The 24510-nt window shown below is 46.6% G+C and overlaps 1 protein-coding gene across 3 annotated transcripts in view; it reads left to right on the plus strand.

Annotated features, from left to right (window-relative positions):
• Positions 1-24510, plus strand: part of INTS10 (integrator complex subunit 10) — a 372357-nt gene that overhangs the window by 146851 nt on the left and 200996 nt on the right. For all 3 annotated transcript variants that reach the window (XM_069626653.1, XM_069626654.1, XM_069626655.1), the window contains 3 exons: positions 5683-5852; positions 13072-13205; positions 16878-17031. In XM_069626653.1, coding sequence (XP_069482754.1) covers positions 5683-5852; positions 13072-13205; positions 16878-17031 — 458 coding nt within the window. The remainder of the gene's footprint in view (positions 1-5682; positions 5853-13071; positions 13206-16877; positions 17032-24510) is intronic.

The following is a 24510-nucleotide window of genomic DNA, read 5'->3' on the forward strand; positions in this document are numbered from 1 at the left end:
ATACATATATGCTTGAGATTCCTAGATTTAAACGGTCCACGGCTGGAGGAACTAGCTTCCCAGTTAAAACTGCGCATGCATGGAACATGCTCCAACTTGACCTCAGACGACCACAACCGTACGCCAAATGTAGACATAATGCACTCAAATGGCTTTGCATCAACGACTCATAACCGCTTCTACCCTTCCCATTGTCCCTTGACCTACCTGACATAACCAAGGCAACCACTGCACTTAACACAACTACTGCAACCACTGCACCTGACTACGCATTCCTTGTAGGCCTGCCTTCAAATTATACGTAATGTTAAGTACTGTATTGTCATGTACATATGTATATCTATACCCTCTATGCTCCCTGACATGTAAAAAAAGTTTGCACTGTATTGTATGTATGTATGCATACGCATGTTCCTGCCTGTGACAGGCATTGTACTGCTGCGCCCAGCTACCTCAGGGTTTGGTGCGCATTATCAAATCAATAAACATAAACAACATAAACAAGAGGTAATTCCCTTGTTAAAACGGGTGGATTACATGGCAACATTGGATATCAAAGATGCTTATTTTCATATTTCAATGCTCCCAGCGCACAGAAGACTCTTGCAGTTCAAAGTAGCAGACCAGCACTACCAATTCAAGGTGCTACCTTTTGGAATAGCCTCAGCTCCAAGGGTATTCACCAAGGTACTGACGTAGTGGCAGCGCACCTGCGCAGTGAAACAATCCCAGTCTACCCCTACCTGGACGACTGGCTGATCACAGGAGAAACTCCCCATCTTTGCAGACAAAACACGCAAAGAACTATAAATCCTCTCTTCCAATTGGGCTTCCCGATAAACGAGAAAAAGTCAAATGTTGTTCCAAACACATCAAAACAGTTCCTAGGAGCTGTATTAGATACAAGAACAGGCTTAGCCGTTTCCGTCCATGGAAAGAGTGCAGAACATGCTTCGGCAAATATCCCAGTATCAAGCCAGTCTCCAGATAAGCGTACGGAAGGCAATGCAGTTACTAGGCATGATGGCATCGTGCATTTATCTAGTCCCACGCGCACGTCTGCGCATGCGACCAATGCAGGAGTGGTTGGCGAAACAATGGTCTCAGGCAAGTGGTCAGTGGGACGATCTAGTGGTCGTTTTGCCAACACTAGTACAAAGCCTACGCTGGTGGTCAAGAAAAATTTGTTAAAGGGAAAACCCTTCCACGACCCGGAAGCGCAAGCGATTGTCACAACAGACGCATCACTCTCTGGGTGTGGGGGCTCATTACCTTCACCACAGAGCACACGGTCTGTGGACACAGGTCACGGCACAGAACCAGATCAACCTGCTGGAACAAATAGCAGTACTTGAGGCACTTAAGGCATTCGAAGTGCAACTGATGAACCAGTCGGTTCAGATTCTAATAGACGGCACAACTGCCATGTTCTATATCAACAAACAGGTGGGCAGACACTCTCCAAGTCTGTCCAGGTTGGCGCAGAAAATATGGAAATGGGCACTCAGACGGGGGATGTCCCTATCCTCCCACCACGTTTCAGGGGTACTCAATACTCTAGCAGATTCTCTGAGCAGAGATCCCCTACCAGAGGAACCCGAGTGGCAACTATACTCGGGCATCGTAGATCACATCTTCTCTCAATGGGGTTAGCCCACACTAGACTTGTTCACTACAAAAGAAAACAAGCAATGCCCAGACTTCGCGTCCAGGTTCCCCCAGCAAGACTCCAAGTCGAAATGCTCTATGGATGAACTGGTCAGGGAAATTTGCTTAAGCTTCCCCCTTAGCCCCCACTCCATTAATGAGCAGGATAGTGAACAAGATGCAGAGAGAACATATGACGCTCATCCTGGTTGCTCCTATGTGGGCGAGACAACCATGGTATCCACATCTGCGCAGACTTGCGATGTGCGATCCCATCAAGCTCCCGTACCTAACCAACCTGTTAACCCAGCACGGGGGAACAACGGTGCACCCACAGCCACACACTAAGAATTTGGCAGCATGGCTCCTGAAGTCATAGATTTCGGACACCTTAATCTACCACAGCGGTGTATGGATATCCTCAAGGAGGCATGAAAACCAAACACAAGGCACTGCTAATTCGATAAGTGGAGAAGATCTGTAATTTGGGGACAGTCATGACAAATAAACCCCGTAGAATGTACTCCTTCACACATTCTAAATTTCAATGCTCCACTTGCTAGATTCAGGGTTAGTATTCAACTCTATAAAGGTCCACCTGGCAGCTTTATCAGCCTATACCACCCCTCAAAGCAAAGTCTTGTGGTGGAAAGTGCCGGTCATTAAGGCGTTCAAGGAGGGAGTAAAGAGATTCCACCCTCCAATTTCAAATCCCCTGCCAGGATGGGATCTCAATGCAGTACTTGTAAAGGTCATGGGACCCCCTTTTGCGCCTATGGATCAGTCGACTCTTAAACACCTGACTTACCAAACTGCCTTCTTAGTGGCTATTACTTCCATAAAAAGAGTTAGTGAATTACAAGCATTGTCAGTGCATGGCCCTTTCTTTATTATCCATAAAGGTAAATTGTTTTTTTACATACTCATCCCAGGTTCTCCCCTAAATTAATTTCTAAATTCCATGTAAACCAATCCATTGAGCTTCCGGCTTTCTTTCAAACTCCAACTAGCTTAGCTGAGGTTAAACTCCACACACTAGAGCAGTCCTCTACTAAGTAGACAAGACCAGGCCGCTTAGAAAGACAGATCAACTGTTTGTCTCCATAGCAACAGGTAGAGAAGGAGACCGAATCTCCAGATGGATAGTCAGATGTATACAATTATGCTATTCATTATCAAATAAAACACTGCCTTTCACACCGAGAGCTCACTCCGCAGAGCATGGAGGAAGATTGTAAAGAGCAGGTGCACAGTGAGGTATTGCTTGTCGAGAGAAAATGGTACTTGGGTGTGAGAGTGCCCGCATGGTACAGTGGGTGAGGGATTGAGATTAAGTGGAAGCATAGGGGAATAAGTAACACTGAGTGAAAGATCGATCAGTGAATGAGAGACTGAAAGGCAGGTGTCAGAGCGTTGGAGTGGAGTGTAGGAAGTTTGGATAAGGGAGAGTTTTGGGGTGAGAGTTTTGGAACGGGGAGAGGAGAGGGGAAGAGTAGTAGCAGAGAGCGAAGGTGAGTAAGAGTAGAAGAAAGAATATCGGAGAGGCAGCGAGAGGAAGAGAGGAGAGAGTACAACAAATGGAGAGGGCGGATAGAACATCAGGATGATGGCTACAAGAGCGTGCAAGAAATGACCGAATGAGACCTGAATATTGGAAATCACCTCTTCTTGATAAGACTCTTATTGCTGTAAAAGGTTGGTATCCACCAATATTGATCCAAGAGGAAGTGAGATAGACATGTCTTTTGCCTTTAGGCTATCTCGATCAGCCAGCCAGCTACCAGATAGTAGGGGTTACTGATCACTAGTGACCATCTTGGGGGCATAGGAACACCTGGGGCTAGGGAGGTTACGCCCATGGGAGACGAGGCAACTTATGAGATTTCTGGGGTACACAAACCACTAGAAAGCTATGGTTGCCATGTTTTGAGAAAAACTATGTTCCTCAGCTTGACATGGGCATGTCCCCAACGATGGAAATGACATGTCTCCGAGAGCAGGGGATGGCATCTCTCCAAGGGAGGGGGGGTGGCCAATCCCCCAGACCAGTGGTGGGTATTTCTCCAAGGGAAGGGAATTGAATGTTTTCAAGAAATTTGCCGTCTTAAACTTGGGATACATTGGGGCACATAGGCCTAAAGAGGCAGGCATTGATTGGCACAGGACTAACAGAACACACAAGTGTCCGACATGTAGATAAAAAAAAGATGCATTAACTGTGATTAACACCAACCGGTTCTAAAGAGGCAGAGCTAGAACGTGCAAATATTTCTATTTAAAGGCGCACGGTGGGATCTACTAAGTTTGTCTCACTGGACTAACTAGGACAATAAGTGTCTTTCTAGGATTCTCTGATCTATCCAATCTCCGGGATTAGTGCCCAACATGCTTCTTGGTTCAAACCCGGTCAAATTGACATATCGGCCAAGTCACCTATTGTCAGTCTCAATCCTAGGGATACAGCACTCTGATTGGCTCTTGACAAGCCCGTGCAAGCAGGTATTTCTTCTCCCTTGTTTAGGATTTGTCTGGTCTAGATATTATCAGCATTTAGCTGCATGTCCCCCTCCGTGGCTAGTATAACTCCCTTTAACACAATCCTACGAGCAAGTAGTTGTAACATCTAATTGTGCAGTTTCCGCTACAGGTAACCATAACAAAGCAACCATGAGCATATGTAGAATGTGCAACATGGAACCTGAAGGGAAAATGCTTGGGAAGAATGTTTAGTGATCATTACAGTTTGTGTTGCTGACAGAGCCTGTGGGCTCACCTGTATACTTCATAAAAGTACCTCCTGCTATATGGTGTATTGGTACATCATTTCAGCAGTCTTTTCCAAATGCTTGTGACTTTTGTCAGCCTGTGATATTGTCACCCTCAAGTCAGGGGTCGTCCTCCTCAAACACTTGAAGGCTGGATGCTCTCAACCTACTGTACAATATACCCGCTAGCCCATGTGTTAGTTTCTTCATGTCTTGTTTCCACACCCTGATCAGATCCTCCTGTAGCCCCTGACACAAAAGGCTTAAAGGTCTGGTCTGACCTCTCATACGAGCGATTTGCGGGGATCACATCTATTCCTCACTCCTTTACTTTAGCTTGTGGACCTTCTATCTTCGGTCTGACTCCTGGCAGTCTGTGCCCCGGTGTGTGACCTTTGCTGGTTACGCGGCGGCGCTTGAGTGCTCAAAATGCTAGTCTGATGCCATTTTGAAGTCAAGCTCCATGGCCAGGCAGTGCTGAGCAGTGTTGCGGCAATGGCTCGGGGCTAGTTTGCAATGCCTCCGGAAGCCAGTCAATAGGTTTGTTTTCCTGCACAGGGAAAAGATGTGCTCTCGAATGGCAGTCTGGCAATTTTGCGTGTCCTAACTGCAAGCCTGCTTGAGAGGGCACGCTGTGTTCGCACACTTGAGATCTGGAGGTGGCAGTAGACGCAGCAGTTCTCCAACCGGTCTCTTTACCAGAGAAACTGTATGTGTAGCAAAGAACTGAAGTGGAAGCTGACAGAAGTGTGGAAAGGGGTGCCCTTCCTTGGGTGACATTTGGCTATGCAGACATCTTTGCCCATTGTATCCTCTTGGGAACGCAACACAAGAGGGAGAATGAAGTGTAGTTAAGGAGCGTGGAATACCCAATGTACTACATCCAGGTGGCACATTGCTTGGCCCACGAGCACCCCTGTTCCCCATAGGCCCAATAATTCTAATAGGAGTGTTGTCCAATGAGTTTGCCGCAGAAAATTTGTACTGGTGACTGTCCACCCCACCCAAACGGTTGCCGACAAACTGAGTAGAGGATGGGGATGCTGAATTCAAACTTGGGTTTCTATAAAGATGGGACAGCTACAGTTTGGGTAGAAATAGTCATTTTCAACAAGGTACACAACCCATCCCCTGTCCTGGCTATCATTCACACCCACTCTGAGCAAAGATGCCGCCCCACCATGACAGTTATCCATCAAACACTTCCTGTGGCGATCAGTGACTTGCAGAACACAAAGAAATAACATGTACTATTCTTCTCTTTCCGCAGAAGCTTTGGGGATGTTTTTCACCGAATGAAAGACCTTTGCAGATACATCGGTAACTTTGACAGTGAAGCGCATGCCAAATATAAGAATCAGGTGGTGTACTGCACCCTCCTAGTCTTCTTCAAGAACGCCTTCCAGTACGTCAGCAGCATCCAGCCGTCTCTCTTCCACGGTGTGTTGAGGTCCATTGTCGGGGAATGCTTGTGGTTGGTCATTGTTTTCAGGCAGTGTGTTTGAGGAAGAATGTGGTTGTTCAGCTTGAATACAGTGCGCGGGCTCACAACCTCATGTCCGATTCTGTCAGTACATAGAGGGCCTTCCAAGTGTGAACTGTTACTGAAAAATGGATCCCTATCTTATCTGACCAAAGGTGGAGGCACTTCCTAAGGGACCCTTCACCTTCCCCACAGATTCCAAATGATGTTAGGTTAGTGCCAATAGCAGACACCCTGGTCTGTTTGTTCTCTCACTTGCTCCTTTTCTCTCCTCTTTCTCATCTCTGTTTCTCCCTCCCTCTCTCTCATCCCCAATTCCCTCTCCCTCTCATCTTGCCCCATTCCCTCTGATTGTCTTCAGACTCTCTATTCCTTTTCTGTCCCGATGTTCCAACTCTCTGATCTACTCCCCTCTCCATCCTCGCCTCCACACTACACGTTCTGCTTTCCAATAAGTGAAATATTTATTACGTGCAAAAACGTATCACTGGCGAGCAGTATCAAGGTGCTATAGCAAAAACAATTGACCTAACACAAAGCAATTACATGACAATGCAAATGATATCATATTTTATTTGTATCACGTTCATACACAAGTGTTTCAGAGCGCAACGAGGCAAGGGAGGTGAACAAGGGGGACAAAACAACGATCTTACTAAGCCCAGTGACACTGAGAACGCGCAATTGCACGGGAGAGGGAAGGTGGAAACTGCAAGGGAGAGGGGAGAAGTGGAAAGTGCTGAGCAAGGGATAAAAACAACTAATGGTAGTGCAGCCAGCAAGGTGGCAAGTGCAAGGTTTAAAGTGCAAACAAGGGGTGACTGATAAGGGCAAGTAAGGGGACTGTAGGGTTGCAGATACAGACCCAAGTGCAAGGGTTGCCAGGAGGCAGTGCGGGTGTGTAGCAGGGTGGACAGGGATCCAGAGGATCACCAGGTGCACAGTGCCAAAGCAGACAGATCAGCAGGGGAGTGGAAGTGTCAGACCTCCGGACTGAAGACTCCAAAGATCCTGACCTCCCCTCTTCAACCTCCTCCTCACCTGACAACCAGGAATCAGAAGTAGCCTCTACATACGGTCTCCTGGAGAGATAGTCCTTCTTCTTTCTTTTTTTTTTTTTGTGGACAGTGTCACGTTCCCGAAGAGAAGCCACAACAACTTCACCAGTGGCCCCTTCCCCGGTAAGGGACTAATGGAGGGGGGAAACCCGTGAGGCATAAAAAAACCCAGTCGGAGGTGGAAGGTGGGCTCTGCAGGCTCCAACAAGATCTGGATCAAGATAGAGGAACTTTCCAGAGCAGCGGAGCAGGACTGGAACAGGAGCGGCGAGACGAGGCACACCAAGGAAGACCGCGGGAAGGAAAACCCAAGGAAACAAGGTAAGTGAGAGGCGGAACGGGAGAGAAAGAGCTGTGAAACAGAGACGTGCTGCTGTGGGACCGCAAGAGAAGGAAAGGCTGCGGCGAGGCCGCAAAGGAAAGAGAGGCAACGGTGAGGCGCAAGGGAGAGAGAGAGCCAGTAGGAAAGCCCAAAATGGGAAGGAAAGGGGAAAACTAAGCGCAGCTGTCAGGATTCCATGGTACATTTCTAGAGTTTCAAGGGTTCATAACCTTAAAAGACATACCATTACAATTCCAAGGTAAATTATATAGACTTACACATTTACATTACTTAATTAAGAATTCATCATTCGCATCAGAAAACCTTTGAATGTAGGTTACTTAGAGGTGTGATGTTTGGGTTATGTTTGGATTGACAATTGAACTAGTATAAATATTCCTTAATGTACATTCAGGAATCACTTGACTCCCCAAAGCAAGATGGAGAGTTTTTTCTGTAGCACTGATTGGTTTAAATAGTTATGAGGTCATTTGGAATGTTGCTCCGAGTTTCCAACTGCCTTTCATTTTAGCTGTCTTTGTGGCAGGTCGCAGTCTACTTAGCTCTAGAGTATATTTTAAAAATATTTATAGTTAGCTGATACTAGATGAGTTTTAAAAGGATTTCCAAAAGTTTCAGAAGAAAAGTCATTGATTTCAAGACTTTACAAGGAGCAGAGAAAGCAGTGAAGATACAGATGAAGCAAACCAAGTGATTCACTCTTTTAAGACTTATGGAATCGAGTGAAGTTTTTATTTGCCTTATTTTTGAAGAAAGACATTGTTTTTTAAGAAATACTGAAAAGACTGAATTTTTCATTATCAGAATTGAATTCGTTTATTATCTGATATCTGTTTATTGCGTGTATATATTTTTGTGTTTTTTAAGTTTTCACTTGCGCGAAGTATCTACTAACACACGCGCGGTTATTTAAAAAGAAAATATATTTTTCTTTACTAGTACAGTTATTTTCGGGCTATACTGGTATTTAAGCTATTACTAGTTCCGTGCGCGAGCGTATCTTAATCTCTCTTTTGCCGTTATTGGTAAGGTTAGAGTAAGGAACCTTACGTTCATTACGCGCGGTCGCTTACACGTCTTTTCTTTCGGAAGCTGTGCACGATTAGTTTATTTACAAGCAAGTGCCGGATGATGCACGGTTCATCGATCAAGAAAATAAAGCAACGGTGAAAGCGCGGTTCACTGTAAACAAGCAAGAATCGGATAAAAGCGCGGTAGGTCATTTTTCTACGCCGGTAAGAAGCGCGGTTCGTGTGACTAGAAGAGGAGCATCAAGTTCAAGTACAGATTTATACAGTACAACAGTTTTCATATTGAGTGCAAACAAGTCTACAGATTTTCAGCAGAGTTGTTTTTTAAAAAAAAAGTGCATAGACTTTTCAGCTTGAAGCATTATACATTATTTTTAGTCAAAGACAATTCAGTTAAGGATTTCAGCGGACTTTTTAGAAGTCATTCAAGTTCTACAAAAGTATCAGCTCAACATCATCTGTAAAGAAAGCCTATCAGCATAAAAGCATAGGCAACAGGTATTTAGGAAAAAAAGAAAGTAAATTATAGTAAAAGAAAAAGTAAACCTATTTATCAGATATAAATCAACATATGTTATTGTTTTTCCTAGATTTCACAGACACTGAGGCGAGCAATCCACAATCCAGTACCAGAGGGCATCAGTGCAGTTCTGTGAAGATCTGTCTTTGTTTTGTTCTCCAATTCCCCTTTCCCCTTGGGTTTGCCAGCTTGGTAGTTTTATCTGCTGAGAGACTGTTAGGCGGGCAAACTTGGGGGGGGTTTGGTGGGCCAGCATCACTCCTGCAGGAAGATTCAAGATTGGACCTGACAGCAGCGAACCAAAGAGGCAACAGGCTCCGAAAAAGAATCCCGGAACTGAAGCGGTTGCAACGCACAGCGCGCAGGCATGGCGTGGCCTATAAGCCTCGCTGAACACAGCGAGAAAACAACTAGACCGCTGCAGTACGCACTGAAGATACGTAGCAGCACCCATAATGGCCGCCTCGTAACCAAACTCGGGGCAGCAGGCGCCACGAAGTGAGGCGTGTGACAGGAAGAGCGAAGACAGAAGCAAAGAGGAAGGTCTTGAGCTGCTTCCGGAACCCAAGATGGTTCTCCTCAAGTTTCGGAGTGGCAGGGAGGCTGTTCCTGGGGGAGGCCCCAGCCGAGGAAAGAGCTCTACCCCCAACTCGTTGCTTGGAGAAACGACTGACCCTGAGGTAGTTGGAGGTGGAGGAGCAAAGAGCTCGAGTGGGAAGGTATTTACGAATGGAGAGTTGAAGGTATTTTTGACCCAGGCCCCAGAAAAACTTCTGGACAATGCAAAGGGTCTCAAACTTAATCCTTGCAGCTACTGGGAGCCAGTGGAGAGATTGCAGGGCCGTAGAGATACAATCCCAGGGTTTGAGGCCAAGGACCAGTCTCAGTCCTGTTCTGGATGAGTTGCAGAGGGCGGAGAGTAGAAGCAGGAAGACTTAGAAAGAGGCTGTTGCAATAGTCCAGCCTAGAGAGAACCAGAGCTCTAGAGACAGTGAGCTTCTGGGGAAGGAGAGGAAAGGACGAATACCTCTGAGGAGGTGCAGTTGGTAGTTTGACTTCTTGGAGACATCGGAGATGTGAGGAGAAAAGTAGAGTGCGGATTCGAAGATGACCCAGAGTTTTTTTTAACCGCAATGGTGGGAGCAGGAAGAGGGACAAGGGAGGCCGGCCAGAGAGTGACAGGAAAGGAGAGTGCAGGTGTGCCAATGAGGAGAATCTGTCTTCCTGGCATTAAGGCAGAGATCAGTTGGTGGCACACCACTCCTGGATAGCAGACAGTCATAATGAAAGAAGGAGAGGAGGTGGCAGAGGGAATCCTGAAAACGAGTGTCATCTGCATAGCACTGAAAGTTGGAGCAGAGCACGGCAATGCAGTGGGGAAGGGGTGCCAGGTATTGGTTGAAAAGCCAAGGAGAGAGGTTATTACAGTACAACACAGACTCAAACCTCAAGTACATAGAATCGATGCTGTACCAATGCAACCTCTAATGGATTCCTTACTACCATGGATTCCTCATCTATGATATCCACAGCTGTTCTCTAGAAACCTTTCCACCACCAGGGGGCGCTTCATGTCGGTTTTGTCCGACGTCTCCACATGCCCCGTGCCGGATACATCGGTGCAGTATAAGTAGCAGCACTGCACCCCATGACCCCGGTCCCTTTTTTCCATGCACTCTGTTTGCGTATCGAGAATGTGCTTATTCCGCTTCGATTCGCCATGCCAACTCCGTCAGAGGCCTCCGGTTTCAAGCCATGCGTGGTATGTCTCTGATTCGCACAAGCAAAAATAGTCCAGTGATCAATACATTTAAAGCAGGAAAAAGAAAACGTTGAGTGGCCCTACTATTTAAAAAAATGAAACCTTTGTCTTGGCACTCATTCCAACAGGTACTCCTGGTCACCTGGGGATGTCACAATAGCATTTACACCTCTGCTGCTCATACTAAGAAGCAGGAGCCCCAAGGGGGTAGTCACAGGAAGGCTCACCGCCCTATAATCCAGAACGATAGCGAGGACCACCAAAGGTATTAGCAAAGGGGTATCGTACCCCCACTGCTTAAGCTAATATGTAGGGCCACAAAGGGGGTAGTCATGTGGGGCCTCACAACCCCACCACGCATAATTCTACCAGGGACAAACACAGGGAGAAGGAATTTTCCACTATAGCCCTAAGAAGGTCTTGTTCCCATCAACCCAACGTACTTGGAGAGCCATTGCAACTCCGTAACCAGACCCAAACATCTAGCATAGGAAAGGAAGCCTTTCCCTCTTTAAGGCAGCAACGTTGGAACATTTCAAAGTCCAGGAAGAGCCAGGAGGTTCCTTTTTTCCATGGAATGGATAGTGGAAAGATCATGTCACCCTGTGACTCATGCTTTTGCAGGCCGGAGAAGCCCTGCGGGTACAAATGTGCACTTCAACAGAGAGAAGTGATTCATGTGGAATGCACAAGCAAGGATAAAAAAAGCCCTGCTCTTTTAGCATCACAGTAATGAATTAAAAACGTGCAAATTATCCTGTGACAAAGGACGTTTATATGGAACAGACCGTTTCCTATGCTTACCAAAGGATTTTTAAACTCTAAATGCACGCAATCGGAGAACAAAGAGAGCCATACAAAGCAGGAAAGTACAGCATCGATTGCAGGGTGGAGATTACGTTCATGTCTATGGGCCGTCTAGAATCCAAGATGGTGGCAGGTATTTATACAACTTCAAGCCATCCCCCTATCCAAACCACATGACCACCAACCCGTGGACCAATCACAAAACAGCACAGCCCTCAGTTCTGAGATTTCCACCACCCAAGGGGAGGAGAAGATCTAAGCCAGTTCAGTCTAGAAGTGTTGGGAGTTGGAGTAGGTGTGGAGCAAGAGAGGGGAGGGGGGATTATCAGAGGAAGGAGAGTTGGGGAGAGGTGTAAGACTATCAGAGGAAGAGAGTTGGGGGGCAAGGGAGTTGGGGGGGGGGGGGGGGGGGAGTGCTGTCATCAGGGGGAAGAGTTGTTTTGAGTGGAGGAGGCCGACCATCAGAGAAAGGTGGAGAATTGTGGGTGTGTTGGAGGAAGAAGTGTCAACAGGGGCTGATAATTGGATGTTGGAGGGAAAAGCTTACATCAAGGATGATATTTGAGGAGGTTGGAGCATTGATAACGAGAAAAGCAACAGACCAGGAAGAACCAGAGTGGAAGATATAACTGCTATACCTGAGGGGGCGACAAAATAACAAGTCTGCCACCTCTTGGCTCTCCTGATGTTTTAGACTGCAACTCCCATGACCCCCTTACATTGACTGTACTGGATAGGACTAATGGAGTTGCAGTCCAAAACATCTGGAGAGCCAAGGTTTTCAGACCCCTGCACTAGAGCGAAAGATCAGTGAAGTTCTGGGCGGTGGAAAGAGACAGTGCAATCTCACTGGGGGTCAAGGAATGTGCCATGGGAGGGAACAGAGATAGGATGTCCTGAGTACCAGAGCCCTAGAGCAGGGAACTGACCAGCAGATGAGGAGCTCGCAGAGCCGGACTCTGAGGGCCAGAGTTACTGAATCTGTGCCCAAGAGATATTACCCAAACATCTTCCTTAGGCTGTTCCCAGCCTGAGGGCATATTGGCAACAGAGGTCCTGTTAATCGTGCGCAACCAAACAGGTTTGGGAACCTCACACAACTGCAAACCTAAGACCAGGGTCATCAATTAGGCCTTTCAGTGGGGAAAGACTGATGCCTGCCCCTGGGACACAGACTCTGCGCTGTATTGTGACATTGCCTGAGAGAGAGAGAGAAGCTGCAGAAGAAAGATGGTTTCCTTTCCTTTTTCCATAACCTCTCTCCCCCCAGCCCCCTGCTTGAGAAACAGAGGACTTCCATGATCGAGGGTGTGATGCATGACCAGTCCCAAGTTTATTGATACCCCTCTGAGGTTGAGTTATCCCCTCACTCACCTTGCCTCAGTCCTGTAATTGACCTGTGCTTAGGATCCCCTTTTAACATTCTAAGATGAAGGACTTGCCTTGCCACTAGGATTCAATTCTCGCTTTAGGAATGGGGAAAGGTCTGCTCCAAGGCACTTTATTACTGTTGTGTTTTTGTAATATACTCACACACTGTATGTTGGACCCTGTAAGTCATTTGTGAACTTCTGTTGCTTTATGTGCAAGTTTCCGTTTTTCAGTATACCTGTACAGGGCATTCTTTTTTGTAATCTATTGGGGCTTCTTTGCAGGGACCAATGCTCCGAACCAGGTGCCGCTGATTCTGCTGGAAGATGCTTCAAATGCCTTTACAGATGTAGAGATCGAAACCGGAAAGCACATACACAAAAAGCGCAAACTCCCAGAGGGCAGAGACAAGACTATGGTTTGCCACTTTTCATAGTTTTTACAATCGATGCAGGTTTCTTTGCATTTTGCTGCCTGGGGTGAACAATATAAGTAGTGTTTGTAAACCCTGTGACATTAACATGTGTGCTTAGTTATTCATTTTGTAGTTTTAGGTCACCAGGTCACAGCCCTATGCAGCTAGAAGATTCCCATGTATGTTTCTTGGGAGGACTCTTTCCTGAGGCTGCGGGAATATAAAAGGCCCACGGGGGAGATCCTCAGACAGTTGTGACCATCTGACTGCGCATGGAAATGCATGCAGGGATATTCTCATGCCCCCTCTTAATGGTGTATACTCTACACCTCACACAGTTACTAAGTTAGTGGAGTACCTTGCAGTAACTGGGGTTTTCTTGTATCAAATCAAACCCTGAGTTCTAACCATAATAATGCATGGTTCATGTAAAGAAATGCCACATACGCCGCAACATTTTCAATATGTAATTTGTAATGCTTTTACACTCTAAATAGCATAAAGGAAATATGGACAGAGGTTATGGTATGTTCAATAACAAATTTGAACCAAAAGATTCTTCTTGAACACAAACAAAATTGTAAACCTATGAAAAGAGAAAATTACATCATTTTCCAATCATGTTATTCCATATGATTGAGTAAAGAAACAGTAGTGAGGAGCGTAATGAAAGTAGAAGTGTAGGTGAACCGAAACCCAGTGCTCGAGGAGGGGAAGAGGAGGAAAATATCCTCTAATAAAGCCAGGAAAGGATACAGATAATGGAGATAAGCTTTGAGCTACAGCACTGGATACCAAAGACGGTGTCCAGTCAACTGGTCGACAACAAACTGGTCGACTGCAATTTGGTCGACACCATTTGGTCGAATGCCAAATGGTCGAATTTTTTTTTATATATATATATGTGTTTTGTGGGTTTTCGTGTGGGGAAAAAAAATAAAAAAGAAAAAAAGGGGATTGGGGGGGACCCCCCCCCAAAAAACCCAAAAAATGGGTAAAAAAAAAAAAAAAAAAATTCGACCATTTGGCATTCGACCAAATGGTGTCGACCAAATTGTCTGTCGACCAAATGTTTTCGACCATTTGACTGGTAACCACCAAAGACTTGATGGGTTTGATTACTTTTTTGGAATCATTAGATCTTGCTACAAGTTGATATATAGAACTGTTTCTATAAAATTGTTTAGGTTTTGTTAATTTTTCGTTTTAATCTCAAAACTTATCTCCATTATCTGTATCCTTTCCTGGCTTTATTAGAGGATATGTTCCTCCTCTTCCCCTCCTCGAGCACTGGGTTTCGGTTCAGCTACACTTCTACCCTCATTACGCTCCTCACTACTGTTTCTTTACTCAATCATATGGAATAACATGATTGGAAAATGATGTAATTTTCTCTTTTCATAGGTTTACAATTTTGTTTGTGTTCAAGAAGAATCTTTTGGTTCAAATTTGTTATTGAACATACCATAACTTCTGTCCATATTTCCGTTATGCTATTTAGAGTGTAAAAGCATTACAAATTCCATATTGAAAATGTTGCGGCGTATGTGGCATTTCTTTACATGAACCATGCATTAATATGGTTAGAACTCAGGGTTTGATTTGATATAAGAAAACCCCAGTTACTGCAAGGTACTCCACTAACTTAGTAACTGTGTATACACATGTGTATATATGTAGAGTATACTCTTTTTTGCAGCAATGTATCTTTCAGTATTTCAGGTGCCCAGCTGCCTCTAACCTTTTCTCCCAAAGGGCATGCCAACTCCCTTTTATGTTATAGCCCTCTTAATGGTAACATTCAGGGATTTGATTACTTTTAGGATCTTAGTCATGACTCAGCACCAAGGCATTTGTTCCGTTTAGGAGGGTTTTGAAGATGGTATTTGCTAGGGAAGAATTCTGTGTTTGGGGGGGTTCTGTTGACCCCTCGCTAAATGGTTAATTTCTTCCCTTCTTTTTATTTATCTCTGACCCTTTTGCGGTCAGAGTGATTCTGTTCAAACACCTCTGCCACTGCAAACCTATTTTAGCATGTGGTCCTATGGTCGCCCAAATATCTTCTAGTGCAGCTTTTCAGCACCCCATTGTTTGCCCTACGGTTTTCCTATCACCCAACAGTAGTTTTAGAGAGTAGGTTGGTAGCAGCTGTAGTGTAGTTTTGACTTCACCGTGGGTACATTGAGGAGCTAATGTACTTTTTTAATTCCTTTGCCATTTTGCTTTTGGGCCATCACTATGTTTGTGGAATGATCACTAGGCAGGCCTAAAATGGCCATTGTACTCACATGGACACATTCTGAGCCCAGCCATGCATGCTCCATAGTGGTTTTGGGTGGTTTAGACCAGTCCCTAGTCCACACCAGTCCTTTATACATCCAGTATGGCTGGACAGAAAGTTGGGCGGTTTTTGGAGGAATCCTGATTGGCCTTCTGCCAAAACCTTTCTTAGATGCCCTGATGTGTGATTGGGGGGCTGTTTTAGGCCGGGCCATTCAGTGTATCGTTTTATTGAGGGGGTCCCTGAACCTACCCGAGTTCTGTTTGAATTTTGTTAGTTCTTTTGAAAGATGATTATTCCTCTGTTGGGCTGCCTGTCGGTTTGGTGGGCAAGTACTTGGCAGAAAACGTCTTGTACTCACTGGGTGGCTTTGCTGTTCCAGAGCAGTACCTTTAGGGACCATCACCATTTGGGCCCGAGGGTGGTGGGTTATTCGAGAGACTTCCCATCAGGGGTTTGCCGGCTCCGTTGTTGAAGGTTTCTGCTAGTCTCCGTCTACCGCGTCTTGCCATAGGCCTTTATTGGCCTGAATCCTGCTTTGTCTTTCTTCCAACTAGGGCTACTGGGTCTCGAACCTGTCACTGAAGCTCTACAAGAGAGTCTCTTGCCCAGTCAGCAAGGCTCCTTCTGTCTAATGGACTTAAATACACAACCTCTCTGTTCCAGCATTCTCCAGTGTGCTGCCTTCCCATGTGCACTGCATGTGGATTGGACACCCAGACCCACACATGGGAACCTCCGTTTACTTCCCTGATATGCAGGGACTCTTCCCTTCACAGGAAGAGTCTCCTAAAGCCACCCGCTCTTCACCAGTGAACTGCCCCTTCTTGAATGGTCTCCATCCCAAACTGTTTCGACCACTGTTTCAACCCTTGTGCTAGTTGCTCCCACTCCCGGCATTGAAGCGGAAGTGGTTCCGCAGCCGACCAATGTTTTACCCCCTGTAGTGTCATCAGGCACAGTGCTAGGGGGCCTGTGATTGCAACTGTGCATTCCGGACCATCACAGTACATTGCTGCTCAGAGCATAAGGCTGGGAAAGCCAATTGCACAATGGACTTTGGTATGGGAAAGTGGGATGTGGCTTGTAGAACTGCAGCGTGGTGTGCAAAGCTATCTAGAGTCTAAGGAAGACATGGGAAACTAACCCACCCCATGCATCAGCAGTGGATGGAGTGTGTCCTTCACATCACGTTTTATGAGCTGTCTTTTATCAGAACTACTGAGCGCCTCTCATCGCCTTCTTATTTAATGATTGAGAGCTCAAGGTATTTCACAGGGCAACATCCAGTAGTCAAAGCTAGACATACATCTAGTCTGTTTCACGTTTTATTCTGAGAAGGAAAGCGATGGCCTTGTGGAATGAAGGAGTCTTGAATGCTTCTCTTTTGACAGAGCTCGGATGATGAAGAAGCTTCTGGTAAAGGACGAAGTAGACATGTTATAATAAATAAAGCAGAATTTCCCAACTCTGCGGAATTGCTGGAAAGTTTTAAAATGGCTAAAGAAAGCTGGGAGCTGCTGCACTCGGTGGAACCTCTTGAGAAAGGTAAATATTGTATTCACACTGCAACAGGCAATCGCTCGTAGCCCTCGTCACACTATTTGTGGTGTTGCTGTTGTACTAGTGGCTATTCGGATGTTTGACCTGCTAGATCTGCTAACTCTGTGTGTTTTCTTCCTCTTGATTATGTATCGCTCTTGAGATGTTCAATTATTTCATTGGTCGGTCTACAAAAAATATCGAGGCACTTGGGTAATCCTGACTAGAGCGGCCCGCCCAATCCCGTTTAGACATGGTATGATCACGCACATCCAAGGCCCTACAAACCCTAAAGTGACTCCTAGTCCAGGAGCACATCGCATATAAAACATTGTGCCTCACTCTCCACGTGTTTTCACATGGGCCCTGAGTACCTACCAAGCAGGCTTAAACAGCACTTTCCTTGGAGAACCCGATTGTCCGCCACAACCATCCAGCAGGTCGTACACACCAACCATCTCAAGGCCTGCAAGCCTGGCTCAAGATGCCCTTAGAACCTAAACTGGAGCCAAACCACTTAAAATTCATGAAGGCTTTAAGAATACTGCTCTCCGGTAAGACCTTGCGTACATGATGACCCCTCGTGTCAGTAATTCTCCTCTCTCCCCCGCTGCTGGACCAAGAACTCCTCTTTGATACAGGTTATGCCCAGGTATTCAAAACTGTAAAGTCACAAACTTGTTTTTCATAAGAACCCTATGTCATGCTATTTGCTTACACCCAAACCCGACCCATTTTTCCTCTTATTGTTCTTCATGCCCTGTGTTAGGCAAGAATTGAAGTAGTAACCCAGCGGGAGACTACACAACACTTGACCTCTTGGTATTAGGTAAACCACCGTTTGGTATAGGCCTGTAATACACGAGTTGTTAGTGTGACTGAGCAGCCAGGCTTATCTCGAGGGGTAAATGTGAGCTGTAGCAATGAAATTCACAAATACACGTAGCCAAGTAACACTTATACTCAAGGTTTGTAGTTTTTCAATAAACATTTAAAAAGGGCAATGTATGTAACAATCAAATATACTTTAAAATTATTTTCCAGAATCGACACAAGGCTAGTAGATACTCTTTAGAGATGCTTTTTACACACTTCCTACACCACGAGGTGACTTCACTAACTAGGACAGTAATGCATTTATATATCACTAGTACACTTTGTAGATTCTGGGGGTTGCAGAAAGGAAAGGTTAAGGGAAGGAAAAAGGTTAAACAGGTTCTCTGAGCATGTGAGCACTTAAATCTTCCAAAGAAGTCTAGACAAAAACCATTCCAAGCAATAATACATTAAAACCCAAGTTATCCTCTCTGAGGGACAGTAAATATCAAAGTCAAGTGGACTAGAATAGTCTACAGGGAGTCGGGACAGCCAAAGTCAATTGGAGCACAGTCTATGGAGCTGAGGCACTTCTTGGATAACAATCTTGCACATAGTTGGAGAGTTTGTTGACGAGAAATCACTGTAGGGTCACAAGCTTCTTAAACTTGTGAAGGGTAGAGCTGAAATCAACTCTAGCAAAGTAGCTACTGCAAGTCTCATCTGAGAAGAGTAAAGCTGAAGAGACTGAGGTAAGTACCCCAAGTCGGAACAGTACCTTTGGTTAGAAGAAGAGTGCTCCAGCTGGCTTCTGTTTGGTTGCAGAGATGCAGATCCTGGGTTCCTGGGCCTCAGTCGTGGGGACAAGAGGGAGGACGTCTGGAGGACTCCTGCGGAAGCAATTCAGAGGTCGGAGGCAGCTACAGGCTCTTTTCAGATCAGCAGCACTTCGCAGTTTCAGCACTCGGTAAACAGCACCACTGCGCATCTTGGACACTGGTTGGGCTTCCTCCACTTCTGGAGTTCTGCACTCTGGTGAGGGGATTCGAGCTCCAGTCATCCTGCTTCTGGAGGGTCCTGGGGAGACTCCTGGAGCTTCTGGCCGGCTAGCAGACGTTGCCCTCAACTACGGATTTCTCGACTGCTGCCACTCGGTTCCTGCAGCAGCAAAGAAGTACAGCCAGTCGGGGAAGGTGGTCCAGTGGGGTTCGTCTCGGGGTTATTTGGGCCCACTAACCCAAGGGAAGAAGTCGTCCCTTCCAGAACGTTCTTGTCGATTAGAAAAATGAGTTTCAGCACAACAGTAGGGTTCCACCGGGCAAGTCAAAGGTCCAAAAGGATGCAACAAGCTTCATTCACGGTTTCTTCGTCGGGTTGTTCTTCCCAGTGGTTGATTCTGTCTTCAGTCTCAAAGCCCTCGCCTTTTAAGAAAGTTTCTCCCATTCATGCACAGCCTGGCTGTCACGCAGGGCCAACCAGCCAGCCAATGGCTGGGTGCATTTAGACATTCCTAAAGACAAAGGACAGGGGAGTTTCAAAAACCTCCCTCACTTCCTGCCCTTCCGGACACAGTGTGGCCAGAGGCATGCTTTCAGTACTGAAGCCCGCCAAAGGCAAGACAAACAAAGGACTCAAACCTGGTTTGGCGCGCAGAGTAAAACCCAAGAAAGACTTCACAACCAGAAAATGGCAAAAAAGACGACCATTTAAAGTAGTGAGGGTAACATAAAAAATGTTATGAGTAGCTATGAAAAGGGGCTACTAAGTAACCCTCCATCACTCTCCTTAAGATTGGATGTGCTGGACCTACGAAGAGAAAAGGTAAGTAAAGTCATTTTCACTTTACTAATCTTGCGAACAGTAGTTCACACAAGAAAAGGTGTTTAAACCTTATGAAAAATCTTTGGGACTCCTCTGTGACACTGCACTGAAGGTGCTGTGTGTACCATACAAAATGTAGATGCCTATGGAGTTTATCAGACTCCAAAAACAAAGGAAACACAGAGTCCAAATCAGATCAAAAATACATGAAAGAGTGAGAAAAAGGTCTCACTCACTCCAGGGTAAAAATGTAAAAGTCCTGAAGTCCAGTAAAAGAGCTGAGGGTCTCTAAGGCTGAAGGGAATTAGCACAGAAATAAACACCCTGCTCCATCTTGTAGATATGTAGTGCTTTCCAGAAGCCCACATAAGTACATTTTGAAAGGATTATAAGATTATGATGCTCCTTAGTTTAGGGATGGTATTTATTTGCACATGCTGTTCATGGTGATGATGGGACCAGGCTTTTTAAATAATGGCGTATGTGACGAATCCCAAGGTATTGTCACTGCTTCCATGCGGGAAGCCCCTTCCCATGAGGCCAGCGAGGTCAGGCCACTAACCAATAGTTCACCTGGGGATGGTACTCAGCGGGTGGATCTCATTGGGAGGGAAACCCTCCATGGGACCAGTGACAATCCCCTCTGGAGACCGCCGCATTCCCCTCAATTTCTGTCCCCTCCTTCGTTTCACCCCACTTATTACCCTGTGGTCCTCCACACCTAGAACTACGTAGAGTTGATGAAAACAAGTTGCAAGAGAATACGGAGACAAAGAAAGAAGAGTACTACTGAACTCTATGGTGATCATTAGCCTGAATACACAGTGGAGTTTCTGGAGACTACCTATTGGCTACCCAAAGTACACATAAGAAGACAGACTAGGCCATTGCTCGAGCCCTACCTGCATGAACCGAGAGCGAAGTTTGAGTGCCACAGACGAAGAGACACGGGTACAAGCTGTAGACCGGGACGACTGTGGGACAGAGCTACCGTCTGTAAGGATGCTGCCAAGAATTGGCAAACCACAAGAAGACGAAGAGAAACCAAGTAAGCAAAAGACTTTGGACGCCTCCTAGAGGGAAGCTGCGCAGTCTGGCTCGCTGAAGTCGAAGCAGTGATGCGGACGACAACGGGAGTTGAGAGAGGAGGATCTGAAGGTCACCCAGAACGTCGGGGTAGACAGAGCAGGACGCCATGCAGCAGGATCCGAGATACCAGGTAGGGCTGCTGCCTGGGTCCATGAGGGGCTGGCGACCGAACAAGTGGAGCCCAATGGAGTTCGGTGACCTGATACAAACCTGAAGCTGATAATATATGGGTCAAGGACCCTAAGAGAAATATAAGGATACAGACACGGACACAGACATATGCCGCAGCAATGGACACTTGGCAGGAGAGTAAAGAAAGTGTCCTGGAAGGCCAATGCAAAGTGGTCTTGAACCAAAGCGAGCCAACGAGGCAAAGCCCAAATAAACAGGTTGAGGACCCAAATGAAATAGAAGGGAAAGCCAACATAAGATGGTATGGGACCGTGAGAATATCAAAAAGGGAGAGAATTAAGGCTATGCTTGGCAGGAGCCAATATCCTGAGAGGCAGAAAGAGTTAACGAACGAACTGTGAAAGCTGAAACAAACGTAATAATATATCCTATGTGGAACAGTTCCTGGCAGGTTTGTTCAATTGGACATTAAGTGAAGTAGCACGGGACCCACAAAAGCAAAGCACGTGGGTCAGGAACCCATTCAAGAGCAAATAAACACAGTCAAGGGGCTGAGGCCCAGAGCAAGTCGAGGGGGTAGAGAGAATATAAAGGGGTCTGGGAACCGCAAAGAAGAGAAAGGAGTTGGAAACAAGTCGAGAAGATCCCGGGACAGCCCAGAGGGATGTGGGACACATCTGAAAGAGAAGTGCAAGAAACTGAAACAAGGGGTCAAGGACCCATTGCCAAAGGAAGAGACATTTTCTGCAATTCTGTGTTCTATGGTCAAGTCTGGTAGGATAGTGCGGCAAACTTGGCGCTACAGTTTTGAGTTGGAGGAAGAAGCAAGATGAAGAGACTTTCCCCCCTGACATGAGGAAAATGTTTTATGATAAAAAGGTCTACAGTTAATTCTGGCAGGAGAGTGAACCAGACTTAACACTACCTTTGGGGATTGAAGACAAGAACAAGGGGAAGAGACTTCCCCCTTGGAACCACCCACCAGAGAAGCCTCCTTCTGTATCAAGAAGATGCCCAGTTTTTCCTTAGTTTAGTGTAAAGTATGGAAATAGGTTTGGACACAGGACGGTGGGTATTTTACTTTCCAAGACATCCTTAAAGAGTCCTTGGTGTTTTTTCTGAGATAAGGCAACCCCTCCTAGCATTAGGGCAATTAGGGCAAGATAGGTTTTTCCTTTTCTTTCCTTTTATTATAAAAGTCTTTGCCCACAAGCATGCCGCCACTGTCACTTGTGCTTTGCATCCTTACACACAGTAGATTTATTTTTCTGTTGGTGTAAAGTAATCACAGTCCTTTTGCACAAAAGCATGTCCCAGTGTCTCCTTGTTCTTCCTGCTCTTTCATGTGTCTCCTGCATTGAGCAGTGCCTGGGTAGAAAGCCCACCATCTCTTCCATGCCAGGCTTCTATTGCCTCTGTGGTTATTTAGGTGGTGTTGTGGGCCACTCTACTGCTCTGGCGCTGGGTCACGGTAGGGTATGGGCTTACGCCAGAGAAGTGCAGCTGATGCTTGTGCGCTTTGTCTAGGCGCTTGAAGGAAGTTGATGAATCCCAAAAGCATAAGGACACTTGCATAGCCCTACCCCACCTCCAGGGATTCGTATGGCTATATAAAAAGGCAGGTGATGGTCTTGCCCTTGAGGGTAGTGATGGAAAATGAGAGCAGAAGAATCGGTGCCCTGTGTAAGGCTCAGACAGCACAGCCCAAGCAAGTGTTCAGAGCAGACCAAGTCTGGTGGATGTTCTCTGAAGATGACACATCAGGGATCAAGAGTCTGGTGTTTGGGATCTTCTCCCTGGCCTGAGTGAAGTGGAAAGGCCAAGTCTGGTGGATGTTCTCTGAAGATCCCACACCAGGGATCAGGAGTCTAGTGTTTGGGATCTGCTCCCTGGCCTGAGTGAAGTAGAAAGGCCAGGTCTGGTGGGTGTTCTCGGAAGATCCCACACCAGGGATCAGGAGTCTAGTGTTTGGGATCTTCTCCCTGGCCTGAGTGAAGTAGAAAGGCCAGGTCTGGTGGGTGTTCTCTGAAGATCCCACACTAGGGATCAGGAGTCTAGTGTTTGGGATCTGCTCCCTGGCCTGAGTGAAGTAGAAAGGCCAGGTCTGGTGGATGTTCTCAGAAGATCCCACACCAGGGATCAGGAGTCTAGTGTTTGGGATCTTCTCCCTGGCCTGAGTGAAGTAGAAAGGCCAGGTCTGGTGGGTGTTCTCTGAAGATCCCACACTAGGGATCAGGAGTGTAGTATTTGGGATCTTCTCCCTGGCCTGAGTGAAGTAGAAAGGCCAGGTCTGGTGGGTGTTCTCTGAAGATCCCACACTAGGGATCAGGAGTCTAGTGTTTGGGATCTTCTCCCTGGTCTGAGTGAAGTAGAAAGGCCCGGATTTGCAGTCCATCACAGTGTTGGCAGCTACTGGGAAGATTTGTGGAAGAGGATAAGCATGCTGGTTCCGTCCTCTGAGCCGCACTTTACAGTCCCTTTTACTCTCTCTGCCAGGAGCAGCTACTCTCGCCGCTCTTTACTGCAGGGTGGAGAGCCAGTTTGCCAGATCAGACTGTTGCTGACTCCCCTGATTCTGATGGCCAGAACCCCAGCCCAAGTTAGGTTAAAGCTTCTGCCACAGATTCCAGTCCGTCTCCTCTGCCCGTGCTTCGGATCCCTGTGGTAGGGGCACTGTCCTAGTGTGGGCATCTGGTAGACATGGTGACCATAGGCAGAACTAGATCACATGTGGTGGGAGTAGGCCTTGGAAAAGGACTTCCCAATCTCACCTAGCACTGCCAATGTTCATCTGGCATGGCAGATATCTGAGTGCTGGAGATGTCCCATTAAGAGCACATGCTGCAGTCTACGGTGTTCATGCCCCAGCCACTGTAAGTGCTCTTTAACCATGAGGCATCCTGGTCCAGGATACTGGCCGTGCTCAGAACTGCCTCCATTCCCCTGTACCCCACACTGCTGCACATGATCCATCTCAGAACTGCCTCCATTTCCCTGTACTCCACACTGCTGCACAGGCTCCATCTCAGAACTGCCTCATTTCCCTGTACTCCACACTGCTGCACAGGCTCCATCTCAGATCTGCCTCCATTCCCCTGTACTCCACACTGCTGTACGGGCTAGATCTCAGAACGGCCTCCATTCCTCTGTACTCCCCACCGCTGCACAGGCTCCATCTCAGAACTGCCTCCATTCCCCTGTACTCCACACTGCTGCACAGGCTCCATCTCAGAACTGCCTCCATTCCCCTGCACTCCACACTGCAGCACAGGCTCCACCTCAGAACTTCCTCCATTCCCCTGTACTCCACGCTGCTGCACAGGCTCCCTCATAGAACTGCCTCCATTCCCATTCCCCTGTACTCCACCCTGCTGCACAGGCTAAAGCTCAGAACTGCCTCCATTCCCCTGTACTACACAATGCTGCACAGGCTCCATCTCAGAACTGCCTCCATTCCCCTGTACTCCACACTGCTGCACAGGCTACATCTCAGAACTACCTCCATTCCCCTGTACTCCACACTGCTGCACAGGCTTGAGCTCAGAACTGCCTCCATTCACCTGTACTACACAATGCTGCACAGGCTCCATCTCAGAACTGCCTCCATTCCCCTGTACTCCACACTGC

The sequence above is a fragment of the Ambystoma mexicanum genome, chromosome 6p, assembly GCF_040938575.1.
Source record: "Ambystoma mexicanum isolate Mex_15411 chromosome 6p, UKY_AmexF1_1, whole genome shotgun sequence".
NCBI classification, from domain to species: domain Eukaryota; kingdom Metazoa; phylum Chordata; class Amphibia; order Caudata; family Ambystomatidae; genus Ambystoma; species Ambystoma mexicanum.